This window comes from Gadus chalcogrammus, chromosome 14 (genome assembly GCF_026213295.1).
Source record: "Gadus chalcogrammus isolate NIFS_2021 chromosome 14, NIFS_Gcha_1.0, whole genome shotgun sequence".
NCBI lineage: Eukaryota > Metazoa > Chordata > Actinopteri > Gadiformes > Gadidae > Gadus > Gadus chalcogrammus.
The window spans coordinates 7,774,424-7,795,378 of NC_079425.1; the positions used below are offsets into that span (position 1 = coordinate 7,774,424).

The 20,955-nt window shown below is 42.9% G+C and overlaps 1 protein-coding gene across 1 annotated transcript; it reads right to left on the reverse strand.

The window, feature by feature from the left end:
• Window positions 1–7,278: 7,278 nt before the first annotated feature.
• Window positions 7,279–19,491, reverse strand: LOC130403940 (globoside alpha-1,3-N-acetylgalactosaminyltransferase 1-like). Its single transcript, XM_056608487.1, has 10 exons — window positions 17,757–19,491; window positions 17,493–17,609; window positions 17,354–17,386; window positions 14,124–14,258; window positions 13,577–13,685; window positions 12,866–12,979; window positions 9,163–9,279; window positions 8,918–9,051; window positions 8,428–8,505; window positions 7,279–7,818 (listed from the first exon to the last, which is right to left on the reverse strand). The coding sequence occupies exons 2-10, from the start codon at window positions 17,501–17,503 to the stop codon at window positions 7,671–7,673; spliced, it is 879 nt and encodes a 292-aa protein (XP_056464462.1). The 5' UTR covers window positions 17,504–17,609; window positions 17,757–19,491; the 3' UTR covers window positions 7,279–7,670.
• Window positions 19,492–20,955: the final 1,464 nt, after the last annotated feature.

The window sequence follows — 20,955 nt, forward strand, 5'->3', positions numbered from 1 at the left end:
ACAAATTATTATTGCCTATACTTGGGTTATACAGTATATAAAAGAATAATCGGTTAACTCCATTCACTGAACGGGGCAAAAGTAACCCGACACTTCTTTGGTAGGCTAGTAGGCCTATAATAAGGGTCTTAACTTAAGACCCTTATTATACTACCAAAGAAGTGTCGGGTTACTTTTAGCCTTTTAAGTGGTTAAAAATAGCGATTTAGTTTTTACCATAACCAGTGCCCCCATCGTTCCAAGTTTATAGCGTTTTGATAGAATCGGCTAAAAACAGCCAACTGAGGAAAGCGTCTATATGCGGTTTTTGTGCTCCAAAACAAACGTTTCAACTCGTTATCATACAAAACATATCCCAAATCCATTTTACCCCGGAATTACCCTTTAACGTTTGTCAATCGAGTAGGTCCAGACTCTGTTGAAATTAAATGAAGTACAAGATTCTGGTAGAGGGACTGAGGGCTGGGCTCGGAACAAATCAAGAAAAATGTCTGATAAATTAAAACTTTATTTAATTTGCCTGTGTTATGTTATGTCTATTTAATTATTATTTTATCAGGCGTTTTTAAGTACAACAATATTGTGGCGACCGCGGGTGTGTTCACCGTGTTCAGGGTGGGCAAGGGATCCTGGGGGGGCAATCGCAAGTTGGACCTCTGGCGCCCTCCTAGGTCCTTTGGGGCAGGGACATTGTGTGGGGCTTGTCTCTATGGGTGGGTTTATGTTACTGTGTGTTACTATTCCCGTCACCGAGTCGTTTATGTTAATTATTTATGTTGATTGTGTTTTGGTGTGTCAGATGTGTTCAATAACGGCAACTCTCGGAGTCGTGCGGTGTAAGGGGCGCGAGAGTTGCTTAACCTGGAACTGCTTAACCTGGGCTCCTGTTTCGTCCTTCCCGTGCTGCTCACCACAATATATTTGACCTTGAGGTTTTGAAGTTTGATTACAAATGGCTGTGATATATTATTCAACATATTCTAATTGATGTTCAAAGTTAAGACAACAAAGTCATAAGAACTTGCTTTTAGCCTGCTTTTTAGCTGGCTACGGGCATGTGAATGGCCGTCTTAGATGGCCTTCAAACTTAGAAAACAACAGGAAGGGACCTCTTAAGCGGCCATTCCAAGTGAGAAAACCACCCTATCCGCTACAACGTGCTTTCCAGTGCAGGCTTTCCAAAGTGGGTGCTGTGAAAACCGTCTACTCGTGTCACCAAATGCTTCTATCTTTTTCCACTTCCAAAAGTCGGCTGGGTCCGGACTTAGTCATGATTAGCAGTAGGCCTACTTATCTCTCAGTACTCCTCTGTTGGGGTACCAAGCGGTCTGAAAGGGTCCAACAAGTTCGAGCTGCACCCACCGTCCGTTGGTTGGTCAACAGAATTGCCACTTACGTGCGACCAGGGGGATAATAACAAACAATCACCGTACCCGCAAGGTATTTCTGGACAACGGTGAAAGCTTTGTTTATTGAATAAAATGTTGCGCAAAAGTTTGCCATCCTTCTTGGACGTCCTACATTGTTGCGCTTTGTTTATTGTGTGGCGTTATTCTTTTTCATTGTATTTGTTAGCAGGCTACACTGTGTTGGGCTGCTATGAGGTTACAATGCTTACTTAACTGCCGCGGTTATCGCCCTCCGGCTTTAACCTCGCCCTACCGTAAAGGCAGTGGCGGGCCGTACTATTAGGCAAACCAGGCATTTGCCTGGAGCCCCGGGCCCCATAGCCCCGAGCCCCAAAATGCCCCAATGCATATATTTTGTTCCCATGTTTATTATTTTTACAAAAATCTCTTCACAATAGTAGCATCGGAATGTCTAATTACTCATGTTTTGACGATCTTTCCGTGTGCACCCCCCTTCAGTCTGCACTACATGGACTATTCCATGTTACGCGCATCACGCTCATCACGCGTATGTGGAAATTATGTCAAATTCAAAACAGTAAGCGGTAAGAGAGAGAGAGAATTCGAGTGAGACATAAATCGAGTGAAACATGAAGCGATCGTACGAAAGCGGGTCACATAAAAAGAAGAAGAAAGACCAAAGGCAGGACTTTCTTTCAAAGCTGCCAAAGCTATCCAGCTTTTTTACAGCCACCGCAGTGGCAGCGGGACCGTCGGCGGATCAAGAGCAGCCCTCAACGTCGTTTGCGGTCACGTTACTGCTCCTTTCATTCCAAGTGGCTCTGGCTCAGCCAGCAGCGATGCTAATGACGTGGGTCAACAAACTGACGGAGATGATGCACTGAATATTTCTCAATCTCCTTCTTCCACTTCGGTTACTGAAATTGATGACAATAACGATAACAATGACTGCGAGACACATATTCTTGTGGATGACCCAGCACTCTGGCCCAAGCTGCTGTGTCTTGGGCAGGTGCACACATATTCTTGTGGATGACCCAGCACTCTGGCCCAAGGGCCGCAGATTCACTAAAGCATAGCCTATTACATAGTAATGAAAAATGGTGAGAGGGTGAACAGGTCTTGGTTAGTCTACAGCAGGGATGGGCAACTGGCGACCCGCGGGCCGCATACGGCCCGCATCCTTACTCAGTCAGGCCCGCACATAATAAATAAAAAAATAAAGATTTTTTTTATTTTTATATAATTGTCAAGAAAGATGAGAAGAATTCATAGAATTCAAAGGCAAACCCATGCGTCTAGTTTGCTTAGAAAGGATATCAGTCATTAAAGATATCCACATAAGTCGCCACTACAACTACTACAACTGCAATGAATATCATGCTTGTTGGGTTTGAGTTCATTGAGTTGTTGCACTTAATGTTGGGCCACTGTTTTTCAGTTTTGTGAAATCATTGAATGATGATATATGTGAGCCCTTTGCACTGATAACAATACTAAACATGCATGTGGCTGTTTGAGCATTCAAAACATGAAATTAATTGTTGGTTAAATTAACATACCGTACATAGGTTATGATTCTGGAAGATTTTTTAGGTAGTGGCCATCCCCAAAATGCACCAAAATGCAGGAAATCATATCTACCAAATTCGAAATTGTGTAGCTTCTCTCAGCTCACGTTTAGTTGAAGTGTGCAGTCATGTGGCCCTCTGATGGTGATGATGAAAAATGTGGCCCTCTTTATCATGAAAGTTGCCCATCCCTGGTCTACAGTGAAAGTGCAGACCGTGTTTTTTGCTTTTGTTGTTGCCTTTTTGGAAAACAAAAACAACTGAGTGAGGAAGGATTTAAAGACTGGAATAACCTTGCAATGCATCTAATCAACCATGAAAGGTCTGAAGAGCACAGGAAAAATACTGATAGCTGGAAGCAGCTATCAGTAGGTTTCCAGTAGTGGTTTCCACTCAGGAAACCCTCAGGTAAATGATGACATAAGGTTAACAGTCAGTGTAATGTGTCAACATAACTAATCTTATTGTTTTGTTATTCTCAATTTGTAAATAGATAATTAACATTTGCATGAAAGAAGGATAGTGACTTTTGTTCATCCCTTGTATGGAGTATCTCATTATGCGATATAAGGTACATTAGACCGGTAGATGCAGGGGCCCCCAAATGACTGTTCGCCTGGAGCCCCCAAAGGCCTAAGTTCGCCACTGCGTAAAGGGTACTCTCGGCGGTGGAAACGCGAGCCGTAACTGATGCTGCTATCCATTTGGATGGTACGCTGGTACGAACGACCAGCTTCAGCGAGAACGTGACGTATTTCCCTTGCTCCAGCCTTCCAGTTTGTCATTTGTGTTTCTGTCGAGCCACGAGGGGGATTAGTAGCAGGCTATTCATCATTAGCAACATAGCCTCTTTAGCAAACCAGCTTGAAAACACAACTTTACATTGAATTGCAAGCAAAGCATGACCGTGCAATGCATAAATTGGTTACCGGATTAAAGCAGCAATGAAATCAAGTGTGTAAGAGGATTTAAAAACGACATTAAAACCTCCAACGTGGTACAAATACAAAGAAAATACATCTCAACCCCCATTAACTATGGGCGCAGCCATCTTCTTTACAAGTTGTACATCTCTGCTGCTCGCTCTACTTTGAAAGCGATGAGATACTACGACCAAAGGGGGGCGTGCCTCAGTGAAATGCCGCAAGAAAGCTGGGAGATTTGCGACTTTACCACTTCGTACATCCGAATGGATAGCAGCATGAGCTGCGCCCTACACTACCGGATGTTCATAGATATACGGCTTATCAAGAAAAACATGTGCTGTACACCAATAGGTCAAACATCTCTGTTGTATCAAACGCAAGACACGCACAAACTATTCACAAACAAGGTATCATTGAAATCTTTGGGCCAAGCCGAACTCAACGCTCCCTGTAAAGGACCCAATTTCTAAATTTGTTCTAAAGAATACACAACACTAATGAGTAGTCACAAGCTATAATATATTTTATTTTTTTGGTATTTGGATTTTTTTTTATATTGACATATACTGCCTTGATGGAAGGATTTTTATTTTGATATAATGTGCTGTATGGAGAGTGAGTTCCTAGCACGAACGAAGGAAAAGAACTGAACGCAACAGAAACGTAAACAGGGTAAGAAGGATAGCGATATAGTTAAGGTTAAATATTGAATTGATTTAGCACCCGCCGAATAGGCACAAGGTCAGTGTTCATGTGATAATATACGGTTAACATGTGTTAATGTTATTTTAAATGATTTTGTACTGTAATAAGGCATTTCTCACTTGCGTTCATATAACACGTAATTGTACCAAATGTTATGTTAAGTTAATACATTACAATGGCTAGGAAGTTAATACATTACACTAGCTAGGTAGTTAATGCATTGTATTTGTGCTCTGCCAATAGCTCTCTACGGAACGATTTCAATAAAACAAGAAAACAATCAGTTTAAGTTTGGACCATTCATCTGTGGGGATGCTACACTCCCTATGTCGTCATTTTGCGCAATGATGGATTTTCCGCCATCTTGGTTTATATTATTTTCAAAATACATCTATCAGATTTTTTTTCCAATCATCTCGAAACTTGGCACAGATGATCTTCATTATCCAATAGAGACACTCATTTAATTCAATGGTGACTTTTGGCCTCTAGGGGGCGGTGTAATTAATGAAGATGTGTTTTTAACTCCTCTCTTCACATGAGTATATTTCAATGTCTAACTAATAACTAATTTTCAATGTCTGGTGATACTGTCAGACCTCACCATATAGCTAGTAAATTATTTCTCACGGAAACATCCGCAACAGCCAATCAAATTAGACTGCGAGGGCATGAAACAGGAAGCTTCATGCCTTTCTCAGCAGCCCTTTGACATATCATAACCAAACTTGGTACATAGACCCATGACATCATCATGCGGACACTCAATGAATTTGGTGACCTTTGACCTCTAGTGGGCTCTGTAATTAATGAAGATGTGTTTTAACTCCACCCTCTTCACATGAGTATATTTCAAACTTATTTTCAATGTCTGGCGTTACTGTCAGACCTCTTCATAAAGCTACTAAAATTATTTCGAATGGAAACATCAGAATTTTGCCGCCATGTTGAAAGTTGTCTAAATCAATAGTACCTGAATTTGGTGACCTTTGACCTCTAGTGGGCTCTGTAATTAATGAAGATGTGTTTTAACTCCACCCTCTTCACATGAGTATATTTCAAACTTATTTTCAATGTCTGGCGTTACTGTCAGACCTCTTCATAAAGCTACTAAAATTATTTCGAATGGAAACATCAGAATTTTGCCACCATGTTGAAAGTTGTCAAAATCAATAGTACACATCCAAAGGCCACAAATTCTGTCCAATTTTCATGAAACTTGCCATGTATGATCTTCAGACCAAGCTGAACAGATGTGTTAAACAGCTGTTTCAAATTCAAAACCATTTGGCCGTGACATCCAATCAAACTTGCCGGCAAAGCCGTCAAACTGGAAGTAAGCCTATTCGCAGCAGCTCTTTAACATATCAAAACAAAACTTGGTGCATAGACATCATCCTGGGGACACCCAAACAAGTTCCTAAAAAACGTCAAACAAGAAGTGATCTCCTATCTCTGCAAGGCCTTCATGTATCCAAACCAACTTGGCTCATACATAAGTCTTATGACCCTATCCTGATGATGCCCAAATAATTTGTTGACATTTGACCTCTAGGGGGGCGATGTTAGCAGTCTATTCCGGGCCGGCCCTTAGAAAGCAACTTCAATGTATGTTCATTGTGATAACCATTTGCCAATAGCTTTCGTTGTAAATTAAATTAGCCAAATAACCGATTATGTCTGTCCACCTTAGTTTATGGAGTCCTATTCTGCTTGACCCCCACATTGCTGCTTTCAGCTATATTTATATTATGAGGCTATATATTGAGATGGAAGTGTGAGAAATACTATCAATATTTGGGGGGGGGGGGGTCCTCATCCCCCAATTGTTGCGCAATACCGATCTAAAGGTTCTCAATATGCAGTAGGCCTATAGACAATTATTTCAATATTTCATGGATGTAAGCAAAGACAATAAGTCTACATTTATAGCCTACATGACAACACACACGCACGCACACACTTAACAATTGTTGATAATCCGATATATTGTATTCGTAAAGCAACACTGACATAGGACGCTGCATTGGCTAAAGTTGTTGGGATGCACGTTGTTTAATAACAAGGAGAGGCAAAGTTGTGCATGCAGTTTACGCAATCAGTGTACTTGCAAAAGAGAGCCTGCAGTATGACCGATCGTGTGACATTATTTAACCATCCATCTAAAGCAAATACGGTGAGACTGATACCTCATTGAACACATGCACAAAGCACATTCGTCCAACCACGCCAGGTGCTGACAGACAGCCCACAACAAGCCAAACATCACCACGGCAGATTCGCTCTCTGTCTCTCTCGCACGCTCTCTCTCTCTTACGCACGTACACAATCACTCCAACTTCTCCAACTCTGAGGCTAGGCTGTTTTACTAAGACCACAACCAACCACAACCTACCATAAAGTATGCTGAGGCCTGAGAACGGCAACTGCTGAGGTGAGCCGTGCAACAACCAAGCTGTTTCTTCTTACTGTTGAACTACTGCCATACTGCTGACAAGACTGTTCAACTGGTAGCGCTCATGCGTATTCGCCTAATTGGCGACTATTGTTGTTGTCACGTGAAACAGTGTGCGGATTGGATCATATTTATTTCTCCCTCAAATATCCGATCCAGCGTAATTGGCCAATATCGGACCGATACTGAAGACGTGGATCGGATCGGGACATCCCTACTTTTTTCTACTGCCATCAAGTCAATGACGGAATATGCAACAACCAAGATGAAAACCATGTAAATACCCTTTAATGAAAAAAAATGCATTCATACATATATATATATATATAATATGAAGTAGACAATTCTGTTGTTTTAGCAATGATGACTTTTAGCAGTGATGACCTTGGCTGACAGAAAAGGTTGGATGTAATTTATTAATTTATATCAGTATCATTGAATTATAATATACAATAATCTACAAATGAAAAAAACCTTGCTTGTATGATAGACTAAAAACGTATTTTTTTAGCTTACACCCATTGTCCCAATGAATACATGCTTGGTAAATAACTGCCTGTACCTTCCCATGATCCCGCTCTAAAATTAAATTTAAAAAACGTTGCTGTCAAGAAGTGGCTTCCAATAAGTCATTCTTCTTCAATTAGTGTCCACCATTTGGCCTGACCTCGGCGTAATTCTTCACCAGCTGAGAAATCCTGACCACCTTGATGTCTTCAGGTTTTCGGTCATAGTCTGACCACAGATACTCTGGAGACAACACCTTGGTGGGCTTGTGGTGGAGGAGGTACCTGCATGGACAAAGACCTCACACATTAACGGAATGAAGGGGTTTTGGCCAATCTGATAAATGACCAAAACACATACAACAGATTTAATTTACACCTGGCATTAGAAAGAGTCTCCAGATTCCTGACGGATATTTGAGACACCAATCGTTCTCGCTGGGTGCCGAGTGAAAAAACAACATCTGATGATTGCCGGCCATAGCAAAATCATTAGCTGTATTGGTTTCAATGTTCCTTATGATAAATTACTGTTGGACTAACCCATTATGTGCCCCTAAATGCATGTTTGGGAGTCAGGTGAATTCATGCTTGCATTAGATATGCTGGGAATTCGGTCTAGAATCTAGATCATCTCCTGATGTGCTTCGACTGATACAATCAAGAATGCGACTTGGGTGCATTTACACCTTGCTGTTAAGGCATTTTGGCGAGTGTGTACTGCTTGAACGAGAAAATGTGACTGGATGGGGGTAAACAGAGAACAATAGAAAGATGATATGGATCATCAAGAAGAACATGTGTTGTACATCAACAGGTCTATCATGTCTTTTAAATGTTATAAGATCAAATAACATGAGTTGACCAGAAAATGAGGCTTTATTAACACTTTACTTGTTGAGATGGCTTTCTTCTTGCCAGACAGCTTCAATATTGTTCTTGGAATCGATCTCCGACTGCTCATAGCAGTACCTTAAAACACCCAAACACACACACACACACACACACACACACCACACACACACACACACACACACACACACCACACACACACACACACACACACACACACACACACCACACACACACACACACGTATATTATTCATTTTCCATACTTTCTCCTAATCCTTATCAATTGGCTCCATCCCATCCAGGCTGTCAACAGGTAGACCCTAAATACAATCGAAAAACTAACTCACTCGTTATTAAATGAACGAGTTAACCCTAAACAAAGCTTGCCTCTCACATCTCATCAACATTCCATCAATGAGGAATGGCATTATCATCATGTACCATTTTACCCTTGGCAACAAGGTCGCACTGGCAAAACAACGCTCTGCTAAAATATATATCCAACCGGAGCACTGTAAAAGGTTAACTACCTGACCAGTTTATACATGTCCTCCAGGTATCCGCCCCAGACGGCCGCAGAGTAATAGTAGTCTCCCTCATCCATCGGGATGTAAGCCTGAGACTGAGGCCGGCGCTCATACGGGAACTTTTTCCTTGTTTCGTCCTAGGAAGGAGAGGGAACGATCAACTGATGGCTGTTACTAAACTCAATACTAATAGGCATTCAAATATTCCAGAGGGCACTTGAATGATAACAGGACATCTATATTAAAACCTTGTAGTATCCTCGATGAAGAACAGCCGACATCCGACTGAGAGATTCAGCTCCAGACTCGGCCGTGGAAGAGGCTGTCGATGTCCATCTGAAGATATAGTCGGACTGATTACGAATCTAGAACACAGTATATAACAGTGAAGAACAATATGAGTACAAGTTGTGTAAGAAATGTTAAATTCTTTAACATTATATATTTGATACTTGAATATGCTAAATTAATTAATTTAATATTATGTGGGTAAATAGGTCAGATATAGCTGTCTGGTCAGTTTCTATTCGATTAAAACAACACAGGTGTAAAATGAACTAGAGCAGGGAATAAACGTTGCCTGCTTTTCTCTTCAGCATTGGTTCATGTTTAAATCATAAATAAATAATAATAATAAATAATTAAAATAATAATAATTACTGGCTTGGTGTAGAGTGGAAGCAGGTCTCCATTAGATGACATAATGACGGTAAGAGATATTGTAGAAGAAGCATTTGAAGATGATATTATACATTAGGTATATATGTATTGGTATATATTGGATAGCATGGCCTATCATGTAAATCCCGTTCTGTTAAGCTTAATAACAGCATACCTGTTCACTAAAGGTAAATTACCGAGAGGTAAATGTACTAGGTCATATTAGGTAATCCTCTGTCAGATCTCTCTCGCTCCGACAATCACATCAGTGTCAAGTGTTACAGGTTTGATACTAGATTTAATATCATCGTTTGTTCATGCCATTCACAGACAATGGGCCCTATTTTAACGGTCTGAAACGAGAGTTACAAATGTAACTACTATTCTATGAATTCCTGGATGACCGCCAGAGGCCGTGCTTAACATTGGATGTCACACGTGACGTGACCGGGGATAACGTCGGGCTGCCCGTCTATATAAGCCCACGTCACTCTCCAGATGTCCTTCAGAATCTTCTCGCAAAGATTCCCATTGACAGAGAACTCTGCTGAACTAGCTTCCTCATCCGGTGGGTGTGAGGGGCCATAAGCTGCTAGCTCTATGACCTGATTATAGTGGGCCGAAGGCATCCCTTTGGAAAAAATAGATGGTTGGCCACAGTGCCACCCCTGGTGCCGGCTGATTCCGCTTAACACTGTTCAGCGACACTGACAACGCATGAAGCTCACTCACAGTAGCCTTTGGCTGACGCGATCGCAGAGAAGAAGGCATCCTTTGCCGACAGGCTATATCAGTGGCGCCTGATCCAGGGGCTCAAACTGGGGGAGACGGAGGGCTATAAAGTACCAGTAGGTAGGTCCCATGAGGGAACCGTGTGACAGTCCCGTGGGGGGTTCCTCCACTGGGCTCCTTTGAGAAACAGGTCACCAAGAACGAGAGCCCCACCGTCTGGCTATCAACCTTAAATGTTGCCGGGATGAAATGGGCAGCCAGCATAGACCCTTAAAGTGGAAGCAGATAAACATCAAGGAAGCCATCCTTGCCAGTAAGGACTGCAAAAAGCGCAGTATCATTGGCACTGAGGAACACTCCGTTACCTCTCTCTGAGCCTCATCACGACTTTGCAAATATCTTCCACCTGTTAGCATTAAGTGCCCTTGGGTGGGGGGTGGAGGGAGCTCTTGAGTCTAACGATGGTCTGAACTACCCTCCTGTCACAACATTCCATTATAAGTGGATCAGGCCCTCGAAGGCCAAACCATAGCTGCAGCACTCTGGTCTGGGGTGCCAGATGTGGCCCCCCGTTTTGAGAGCAGTTCCCGCCTCTGTCAGGCAGGCACCATCGATCTCCATCCATCAGCCTGTACTTACTGTGAAACCAAGTTCTCCCGGCCAGTTTGGGCCCACCAGCAGGAGTCTGTGGTTCCCCTTCGAGTAGGGATCGACCGTTATCGGCGCCGAGTATTACGGCAATTGACGCATATCGGCAATCAGCCTTTTTTTTGATCCGACGGCCGAGGTAATCAATTTAAAAACGGGGTTATTTTGGCTCTGATGCAGCCGCGCCTCTCTGTTCTGCTGTCACTTACGCTGCGTCCAGCATTTTCCCACCCCAGCACCATCTGATTGGTTACACCGCTGTGTTACACGCAGAGCCACGACGGTAAACAGCCATCAGCAGTGAAAGCGTGCATGCAGAATCGCTTCACAACACAAAACGGCGGAGAGGGGAAAGTTTTTGTCTGTTTGTTTCGAGGTAGAGTTAAGGCAGCACACTCATCCGAAATTGTAATAAACATCCCAGTCCTCTAACAACTCACACTACTACTAGTAACTTACTGTGAGCCATAAAACGGTATCCCGAAACATAATCGGCAGCTCTGCTCGCTCGCAAGATCAATTAACACTCGAACAAGGTTGCCTGATATATCGATATGGAAATATCTGTGATAGTAGAAGTCTGGGTTGTGAGGGAGAGAGTAAAACCTAATAAATTCAATTCAGTCCAGTTTTATTGCAGGGAAGCACGTTAAGCGGTGGACGGTGGTTATACTTCTACAACTGCGTAATGCGCTATCCAACTGCGTAACCACGGAGCCCCTCGAACCCCAGCTTTAAGGTGAAGGCTGATTAGCTTTTAGCGTAACGTTAGCCCAGCGGTCCGCTTTCTCCTTCTCTGGCTCTAGACGCTCAGCAGACTGTAGCAAAACTCTACAACTCACGACTACTAACGTTACTGTGAGACCCAATACGTTAGCAGCAGCTGTCTGTTCCTATGATAAACACTGATTATTAAAGTGAGGATGCTGTAGGCTATTTAGTGTTTTTAAACGTTTTAATCACTTGAAACAAGGTTCCTGATAATATTGATAGGGAAATAGTCAGTGATAAAAGTAAGAAGTGTGTGTGTGTGTGTGTGTGTGTGTGTGTGTGTGTGTGTGTGTGTGTGTGTGTGTGTGTGTGTGTGTGTGTGTGTGTGTGTGTGTGTGTGTGCAACATGAGAAACTGACAGCAAAGCACCGTCTGTCTGAGAGAAAACTCTCTGGCAATAATGGCTGTTTAAATAGGGAACTATTTATTTAGGGGGAACTAGGGATAGGGAACTATTTTAGGGAGCCATTTATTTGTTTAAATTTTTTTATGTTACAAATCTGATAAGCTGTTGTGTTTATTAGTCCATGCGACGTGCATGGACATAATAAAGGCGACAAGCCTTCTTTCCCATTAAACGGTAAACATGGCGTCAAGCGGTTCAACTCTTGGTTCACGTTGGTCCCAAAGAGAAGTCGAGTGTCTGTTAGCCATTTGGGCAGACGATGATATTCAGGCACAGTTGGAGATGACCCACAAGAATTCCAATGTATTTGGGAGAATCCGCGACCATATGCAAAGTCGAGAACACCACCGAACAATGTGTTCTCTGTGTTGTTGTCCATTGTTGTCAAAACTATGACTGGCGGCAGACTTTATTATGGTCCATGCAGCGGACGCTTGGTGATGAAGTGTTATGACGTGATGACGTATGTACAAGAGCCTACCTTGGCCAGGCCACAGTTGGGACAGCCAAGGGCCACGGCCAGATGGCCTAGTGTGAGTGCAGGCCAGAGAACAATGGGGCCAGTTGAGCACGGTTAGGTGTGAAAACGGCCAACGGCCACGGCCAGATGGCCTAGTGTGAGTGCAGGCCAGAGAACAATGGGGCCAGTTGAGCACGGTTAAGTGTGAAAACGGCCAACGGCCACGGCCAGATGGCCTAGTGTGAGTGCACCCTTAATGTATCATCAGGTGTACCTGTTGGTCGATGGCGATGGTGGCATACTTCATCCTACCCAGCACCACGTCTTGCCAACGAGTGGCACTGGGAACCGGGAGGATGGTGATCTTCCGGCCCATTGCTTGGTCAATCTAGAAGAAACACACAGGATGACCCAAATCACAAATCACAAACAATTTATTAGCTACAAAAGATCCAAGCAATCGATAAGGAACACAGAACTACTTGGCGACCACTTGGTGTACTGAAACATAAAGAACATCTAATTTTAACCTTAATAATCAAGGTTTGTGTACCCAGTTAGTGTACCTAAACACAGTGACGCTTTACATGATAACCCTCACTGCCAGGCTGCTCAATATGTACACACTGTGATCCCAGTTTCAGGTTGTTTTGACTGCAACACCCCTTCCATTCTGTTGGCAGTATCCTCACTGAGGCCTGCTGTGCTCAAGGGCTGAAGGTTTGAGTGTCTTTATTCTTGATATGGGCTAGGAAAAGTCTTTCAACGGTCTTCATGACTCCAGAGGTCGTGAGACGGGCCTGTAGTCATTAAGGCCAGTAATGCTTGTCTTCTTCGGGGACTGAGATAATGCTGGTGCTAGGAAAGCCGGCGTCACAGGTATAGACCTACCCAGATTTCGTCACAGTTGTGGTGCCTGACAGGGAGGTCAATTTCAAAATAAAACCAAAACAAACAATGGATGTAGAATGTTGCATGAACTTACTTTGGGTACCTCATCCACATGGTCTGTAAAGATGTAATAGGTGAGTTTGAAGTCAACCATAAAGTGCTTCTCTCCTGATTCAAGGAAGCCCTTCAAAAAACGAGTGTACCTAGGAAAGATGGATAACATAATTTAGACCTTGATAGTTTTGTGATGCCTTATAGTGTGATGGGCGTTTTCTGTTCATATTGTTACTTAAGTAGAATATGCCAAAATATTCTTAAATTAATGATTAACACACATACTGTATACACAAACTGCCTGCTGTCTACCAGTCTGTGTGTGTGTGTGTGTGTGTGTGTGTGTGTGTGTGTGTGTGTGTGTGTGTGTGTGTGTGTGTGTGTGTGTGTGTGTGTGTGTGTGTGTGTGTGTGTGTGTTTTTTTGGGGTGAGGGTATAGGGTAAGGATTCATTTATTCAATCCTCTAGTCAGCAGGCAAAAGTGAGAAAGGCCACATATTTTGCTTTTTAGGGACGAAAGCAAAACTATTATATAGGCTAGGTTTATTAGCCATGTAAGCAATAATAGAAGGAATAAGTGGGCATACTTGCCAACCGCAAACACTATTACAGCAATTCTTGGATCCATTCTTTTGTAAATGGAATCTATCACCACTGGGTCAAACGTCCCTTCCCACACCAGGGGAGCATTCCAGTTTGTGACAGGGTTAACGTCCATCCGTCTAGGAGTAAAAGGACAGAAGAAAACAGATTCTCCAGTTCAGGTAGCTGGACAACAAACAGGTACATATAGAATGGTAAACAAGATAAAAACACACTCTGGATAAATGACACAAACCCCTATTCGCTAGAGATAAAAAGATGAGATGCCTCTGGGTTATTTGCAGCGACAGGCCTCACGGTTACCTCCGATGTAAGCCCCATGATCCAAGCATACTTGTGAGTGTTACGCACTCCAGGATGCTTTTATTCATGCTGCAAGAGGGACCGGGGTCAATGGCTGACATACTGATAACAGACGCACACCACTGCATGCAGAATCCGCTAGAAATACAATACCAGTACAGGTTATGCCAAGAGGCGATCGATGGTATTGCACCGGTTTTCAACTCATGGTAGGAAGCCGGTGTGACAGTTCCGTGTCCTGATTCACCATGTAGTACCCCAATATTCCCAGAGAAAAAGGCACCTATTGGAGGGCAACCTACAGCGGGGCGTTTTTTTATTCAAAAACGTAAATGATGCGGTGTATCCTGGAACACCCATCGTTCCTGATCCTCACACACTTAGCACGGTTTAATAATATTGTGAATCAACGGCAGTTTGGCTCATTTAGTACTCCGGGTGGAAAAACATTGACAACAAAAAAATCGAATAATGGTTTTCTTTGAAACAATCGGCTACTGTAGACTTGTATTGTATTGTATTGTATTGTATTGTATTGTATTGTATTGTAGTACTTAACTGTGTAGCAACTGCAGTAGCTGCTATCATGGCTGTAACACGGGGAATTGATTGACCTAGCGATTGTGGTAGGCCTATACTTGCACTCGGTTCTATGAACATCCTTTCTGTACCGACAGCGATATATTGATGCACTTCTTATGACAAATTTACTTATTGTAAGTCGCTTTGGATAAAAGTGTCTGCTAAATGCCCTAAATGTAAATGTAAATAAAAGCGTTTGTACGATTTTATACTTCATTTTTATACTTGATCCGCTGACCGCTTGGAATCCATCGGAGTACATATTTTTTTTAGAAGAAAGGGGTTATGTGGTAGGATCTTTAAGAATGCTTAACTGGGATATTTATATATTCATGGCTCAAATATTAAGGATCATGCTTTTGACGTGTAAAGGTGTGGCCACACCAGACGCGTATCTCGCGTTATTTTTTACGCGAGATACGCGCGTAAAATGTTGCTTGACCATTTTGTGTCAAAAATTGTCACATACGCGCAATACGCGCCATACGCGCATACGTCACTCGCCTAGATGAGTCCATGTCCATGCAAGTGAACGGAGCGTTCCCTCTTCGTCATAACTATCAAACCAAACATCCTTCACATTCACCGAGCGAACATTACGAAAGTAAAATGCACATTTCTCGCTAAAAATGTTTCCATAAACGCATTTAATGGCGTAACTATGTTACTATTTCCACCCAGAATAAAGAAAGTTGTCGGCCGTGGCTGTGTGTGTGTGTGTGTGTGGTGTGTGTGTGTGTGTGTGTGTTGTGTGTGTGTGTGTGTGTGTGTGTGTGTGTGTGTGTGTGTGTGTGTGTGTGTGTCTTGCCCAGGATGAGGCTCCCCACGGTAAAGGCTCCAACACTTGGGTGTGTGTGTGTGTGTGTGTTGCCCCAGGATAAGCTGCGCTGGAGTCCGAGGTAGGAAACCCAAACGCCGCCGTGTTTGGGTGATAGAGTTTAGATCGGGTTAGATTAAATAATCTCGGATATAAATAACAATAATCGGGTTAAATAACTTCACATGGTGTGTTTCCAGCATTCGTAGTGTTGATCAGCAGATATATAGTCCGCCAAGACGTTGAGGTTGCTTAGTAACCAGAGACTCTGTCCATGCAAGTGAACGGAGCGTTCCCTCTTCGTCATAACTATCAAACCAAACATCCTTCACATTCACCGAGCGAACATTATGAAAGTAAAATGCACATTTCTCGCTAGAAATGTTTCCATAAAAGCATTTAATGGCGTAACTATGTTACTATTTCCACACAGAATAAAGAAAGATGTCGGCCGTATGCTTCTGTCCAAGCTCACTACTCTCTGCCAGTGACGTCGGGTCAAGCTCAACGCTGACTGGGCAACGCGGCTAATCGTCATGCGTATGAGCGTAAAAAGTTAAATTTTTTGAACTCTTGAAATGTACGCGATATACGCGCGTATAGCGCGTATTGCGCGTAAATATACGCGCCACATACGCGCTATACGCGCGTAAAATGTTGCTTATACGCGTGAAACGCGTAATAAGCGCGTAAACCAATGGTTCCCTATGGAAAAAATGCAGATTTTATACGCGAAGTATGCGAGATACGCGTCTGGTGTGGCCGCACCTTAACTAACGCATTTACGCTGTCAGCGATCCGCTGCCAGGCTTTGGTTCTCCGGGTTCCAGAGGCTTTAGCGTTCCCTTTTCTTGTGATAATGTCCTTCTCCTCGTCATAGCCCTCCAGGAGAACCTGGAGTTCCATTTCATTGCAATAAGCCGCCCGTTTCGCCATTTCGATCAGGGTTTCGATGATCCATACTTCACGTCTTTTTAGGTTTGGCGTGGACGCGCACAACCCGATGTTAACCAACCCCGAGTTGATTGAACTAATGCATAACCGCTGCTGTGGAACCGAAAACTCTGGGTTGGTCGGCACAGGGTCAATCAACCTAGAGTTCAGCGTTAACTCAGTGTTTGTTAAACTTCCGTTCGTGGAACACCCCTCTGGATATCGGGAAAGCTTTGTTTATTGATGAAAATGTTGCGCAAAAGTTTGCTGTCCTTCTTGGACGCCCTACATCTTCGTGCTTTGCTCATTGTCTGCATTCTTCTTTTTCTTTGGATTTATTAGCAGGCTACACTGTGTCGGGCTATGGCAAGCCGAGAGTGCCACAATTCGCCTACGACACAATGGTGTGTTATAATGGAGCAACCATTATCAATGTGACCATTTTGTATCCATTTATTTTTCATTGGTAGCCAATGCCCCCCAAAAATATAGGCCTATATCATTTAAATTCCAAACATTGTAACAAAATATTATTTGTTAACATTAATTTAGCCTGTGTGATGGATAGATAAGACTTACCCTTTCATTACACTAGGCTTGGTATACTTAAGCCTGAAAAACAACAAGACCAATATTTAGACTTTTCTATAACGAAACCCAACCTTTAATATCATGGGTAGAATACAACGGTTTCAAATAGATTTTGAAGTAACCTTACCCCTTCTCCATGATTAGCTCAGTGATCCTCCAACTGTTTTGGTCTTCATTTTTATCTCCATTTTCTGGGCAAATACTGGGCAAATCTTTGGGCAAATCTCTATTTTCTGGATAAAAACTTTAAAAACAACAAATAAACTATTAGCTATTAGTCATGTGTCTTAGCCTTTGCCATCTATCTCATAATTTTTGGAGACTTATTAAATTATAAATTGTTCAAAATGGATTTGTTATGTATATTTATTATTAATAAATATTTCATTACCTTTTGAATCGGATGAGATCTTCCTCCGAGAAATATACCCCCCTGCGAAGACAATGAAGACTTGTTGAAATATGCACGAATAATTGGTTTATGGTCAGACAACTGGTTACAGCAGCATACAGTGCTTATTGGTGACAGGGTTATCGGTGACATGCCTGATGCATTCGCTCCCAAGCAGACTTATAGACTATTACAAATATGCCTTTAACCCCAGAGGAATTCATTATCCTTGCTCACATATTAATTGGAATTCCAAATGCTATAATATTAAAAAGCATGCATTTAATAAGTGGATTTTCGGGGCAGATTAGTCTATTAAAAGGAATGGGAGTCAAATATTAACTATAGCGCTATATTGGCTGATAATTTATGTATGTATTGTGGTATCCTTGGGTTGGAGCAACTTGAGATTTGCTGCTCACTCATTGCTTTGGGCAACAGCAACATCACAATAAAAGGATGAGCTAAAGGAACCAATGACCTGTAGTATGGGGAGGAGCTAATAACCTTCACCAGAATATGATGTAAAACTGTTTAGAGGATCAACCACCACTGTAGCAGATTTATAAAGAGCTAATTATGTATATATGTTGCCATCATATTGGCCCATATGGGCCAACATATACTCCCATATCGATATAGGGCATCTGTAGGGCAATATTGGCGGAAAAAATCGGCCAACCTATATCGGTCAGGCAAACACAAATTAAATTCAAAATACAAGGAAACCTATGCTTGATATAGCCTATGGCAAGCTGGTGTTCCCGTATTTTTTTTTCCAAGTGCCAAAACGCCAACATATCCTTTATTTTGCTGACCACTTTTTTTTATCCCGACAAAAGCCTCGCAAGGAAAGTTCCTCTGTTAGGCCTACTTTCTCATAGATCGCACCATCTTTCCCCATCTTTGTTTTATGCAAATGCATTACCTTATCTCCCATGATGGTCGCTAGCTAGCGGATTTCACCGTCTCTCCAGTGAGAACTACTCATGATGATATCAATGCGTTGTCTCTGCTGTAGAGGCAACGCAGCAGCACCTATACCGAAGTCCCGCCCCTGGAGCCGTCTAATCGCATTTACGTAAAAAAATTACCGGCAATTTGTGTTGGCCCCGAGAGGGTAAATTGGGGTTCGAAATCAAGCAAAGTTAAAAGCAAAAACAAAAAGCAAAAATAAATTGCCCCGTCAGTGTAAACGCGCGGACCATGCCGGGAAAAAGGCGGGCATAAGAAGGGCATATTTAGCCGTGTAAAAACATTTAAAGCTCCCATTTGGTGAAAATAATAGACTGCATTGGGTTCTCCGACGTCTCTGGTACTTCCACAACAAGTAAAGACTCGTAGTGGGGGTTGTCTTGTCCATGGTTGAGAAGGATTTAGGGGAAAGGAAGTTTGGCTTTGATTCCATGAAGTCCAGACTGAACTGCGTCCTGGATGAGAAAGGGATTGTCTACCGCCGGAGGGAGAGCTCCGGCTCTGCTCCGGAGGTCCGCCTCTCCTCTGGCGGGAGTCAGGGAGTCGGCAAACGGCAACTATCCCTTTCTCCTCCATGACTCGGTTCAGATTGATGTGGAAATGAAGTACCAGAGACGTCGGAGAACCCGATGCAGTCGTTTAGGATTCATAAAGTCATCCGGAGGCCCACACAGCTTTTGGCCATAGAATTATATATTATATTCGATAGAGATCTATATATTATATTTGATTATATATTTCAGATATAGAATTCCAGGACTCCCGCCAGAACTCCCGGAGTGCTAAGATTAGAAGTACTCCCATCTGCTACTGTTGTAATGGGCGTGAGGTTGGACCCAAGAACAGCACAGACTGAGACCAGCGTTGGAACAGTTCAACAGTTTATTGTCCAAACAGGTTCTTAAAATCCACAGAAGGTACATAAGGGTAGTCCACAACCTGAGCTAGCCAAAACAGTCCGACTTGCTAGCAGAGACCTCCGGGGAGGGAATCCAAACAAACTGGAGACAGACAAGGGGCGAGCAGGCAGTAGGGTCAGGGACAGAAGGCTGTTCAGGTTACCAGGGCAGGGACGATGAGGACGGGTAAGGGACAAGCAGGGTCGAAACAAAGGAAGCATCCGGGAAATAACACTAGAGAGCTTTGCATGCTGCTGAAGACAATCTGGCAGAGACTGAGGCCACGTTTATACGTAGCAGGGTATTTATAGAAACTAATATTTCCCCCCCTTCTTTTTCAAAAATAACATTGTGTGTAACATTGTCGTTTGCATCAAAACGCATAAATACGCCGTCGAGCGCCATTATAACTGTGCCAAACCTATAGGCGGCAGTGTAGGGAGAAGGATAAAGCCATACAAGCCAATCGGAATCCTCAGAATCAACAACAACGAACACGAGCGTCTTCCTGTAACAATCAAACTGTAAACATAGGGCGCTCATATGACGTTAAGCATTTCCTGGCGCATAATGTGACGTTTCAGAACCTAAAACCCATTTTCTCCCCGTTGACACGACCACACATAACCGGCGTTTTCAGAAATCTCCACTTTGGCCGGAGTTTTTAGAATTGATCGTTTTCTGTGATAAAAACTGCGTTTTCGTGTAAATGAGAGGCCAAACTGCGTGGAAATATCTGCGTTTTCCCTTCGTGTAAACGGGGCCTGAATGGAAAGAGTGGATTTAAATCAGGTGAGGGAACGCAGGTGAAGGTGGTTGCGAGAGGTGGGAGTGGCAGGCAGGTGATCAGGAAAAGTACTGGGAGAGCTGGGATGGAAAGCCAGGAGCGGATCATGACAGTACAGAGCTGGCAGTAGGATGTAAAGCCAGGAGCGGATCATGAAAACTGTATTTAAAGGCCCACTATGCAACTTCGGGAATTTCTTCGCTGTTTTCTTGGTTTTGGCACGCACATTTCTCTACACAGCGCCCCCTACAGCTTCGTAGTAGATATTTTACAACACTGTCGTAACAACTCGTTGACGACCTTCCCCATGCACTTCTACGCGAGCCATGTGCATTTGTTTTCAAAGAAGCCGGCAAATGCATGGAGCCATGTCCGAAGTAAATGTTCATAAAGTGTAGGCAAGGTTATACATTTTTAAAATGGTGTATTTGTATTGCAATAAACAAAAAGCCATCCTTTTTATAGTTGACGGGGAGAATTTATATCTTAGATCAGGGGTGCCCAACCTTTTTTGACCCAGATCTACTTTCAAGTAGCC

Coding starts and splice junctions, on each gene's coding strand:
- LOC130403940 (XM_056608487.1), bottom strand. Junction 9,052..9,162: donor TTCATCGAGGATACTACAAG/GTTTTAATATAG, acceptor TCTCCTTCCTAG/GACGAAACAAGGAAAAAGTT. Junction 7,819..8,427: donor GAAGAAAGCCATCTCAACAA/GTAAAGTGTTAA, acceptor TTGTCCATGCAG/GTACCTCCTCCACCACAAGC.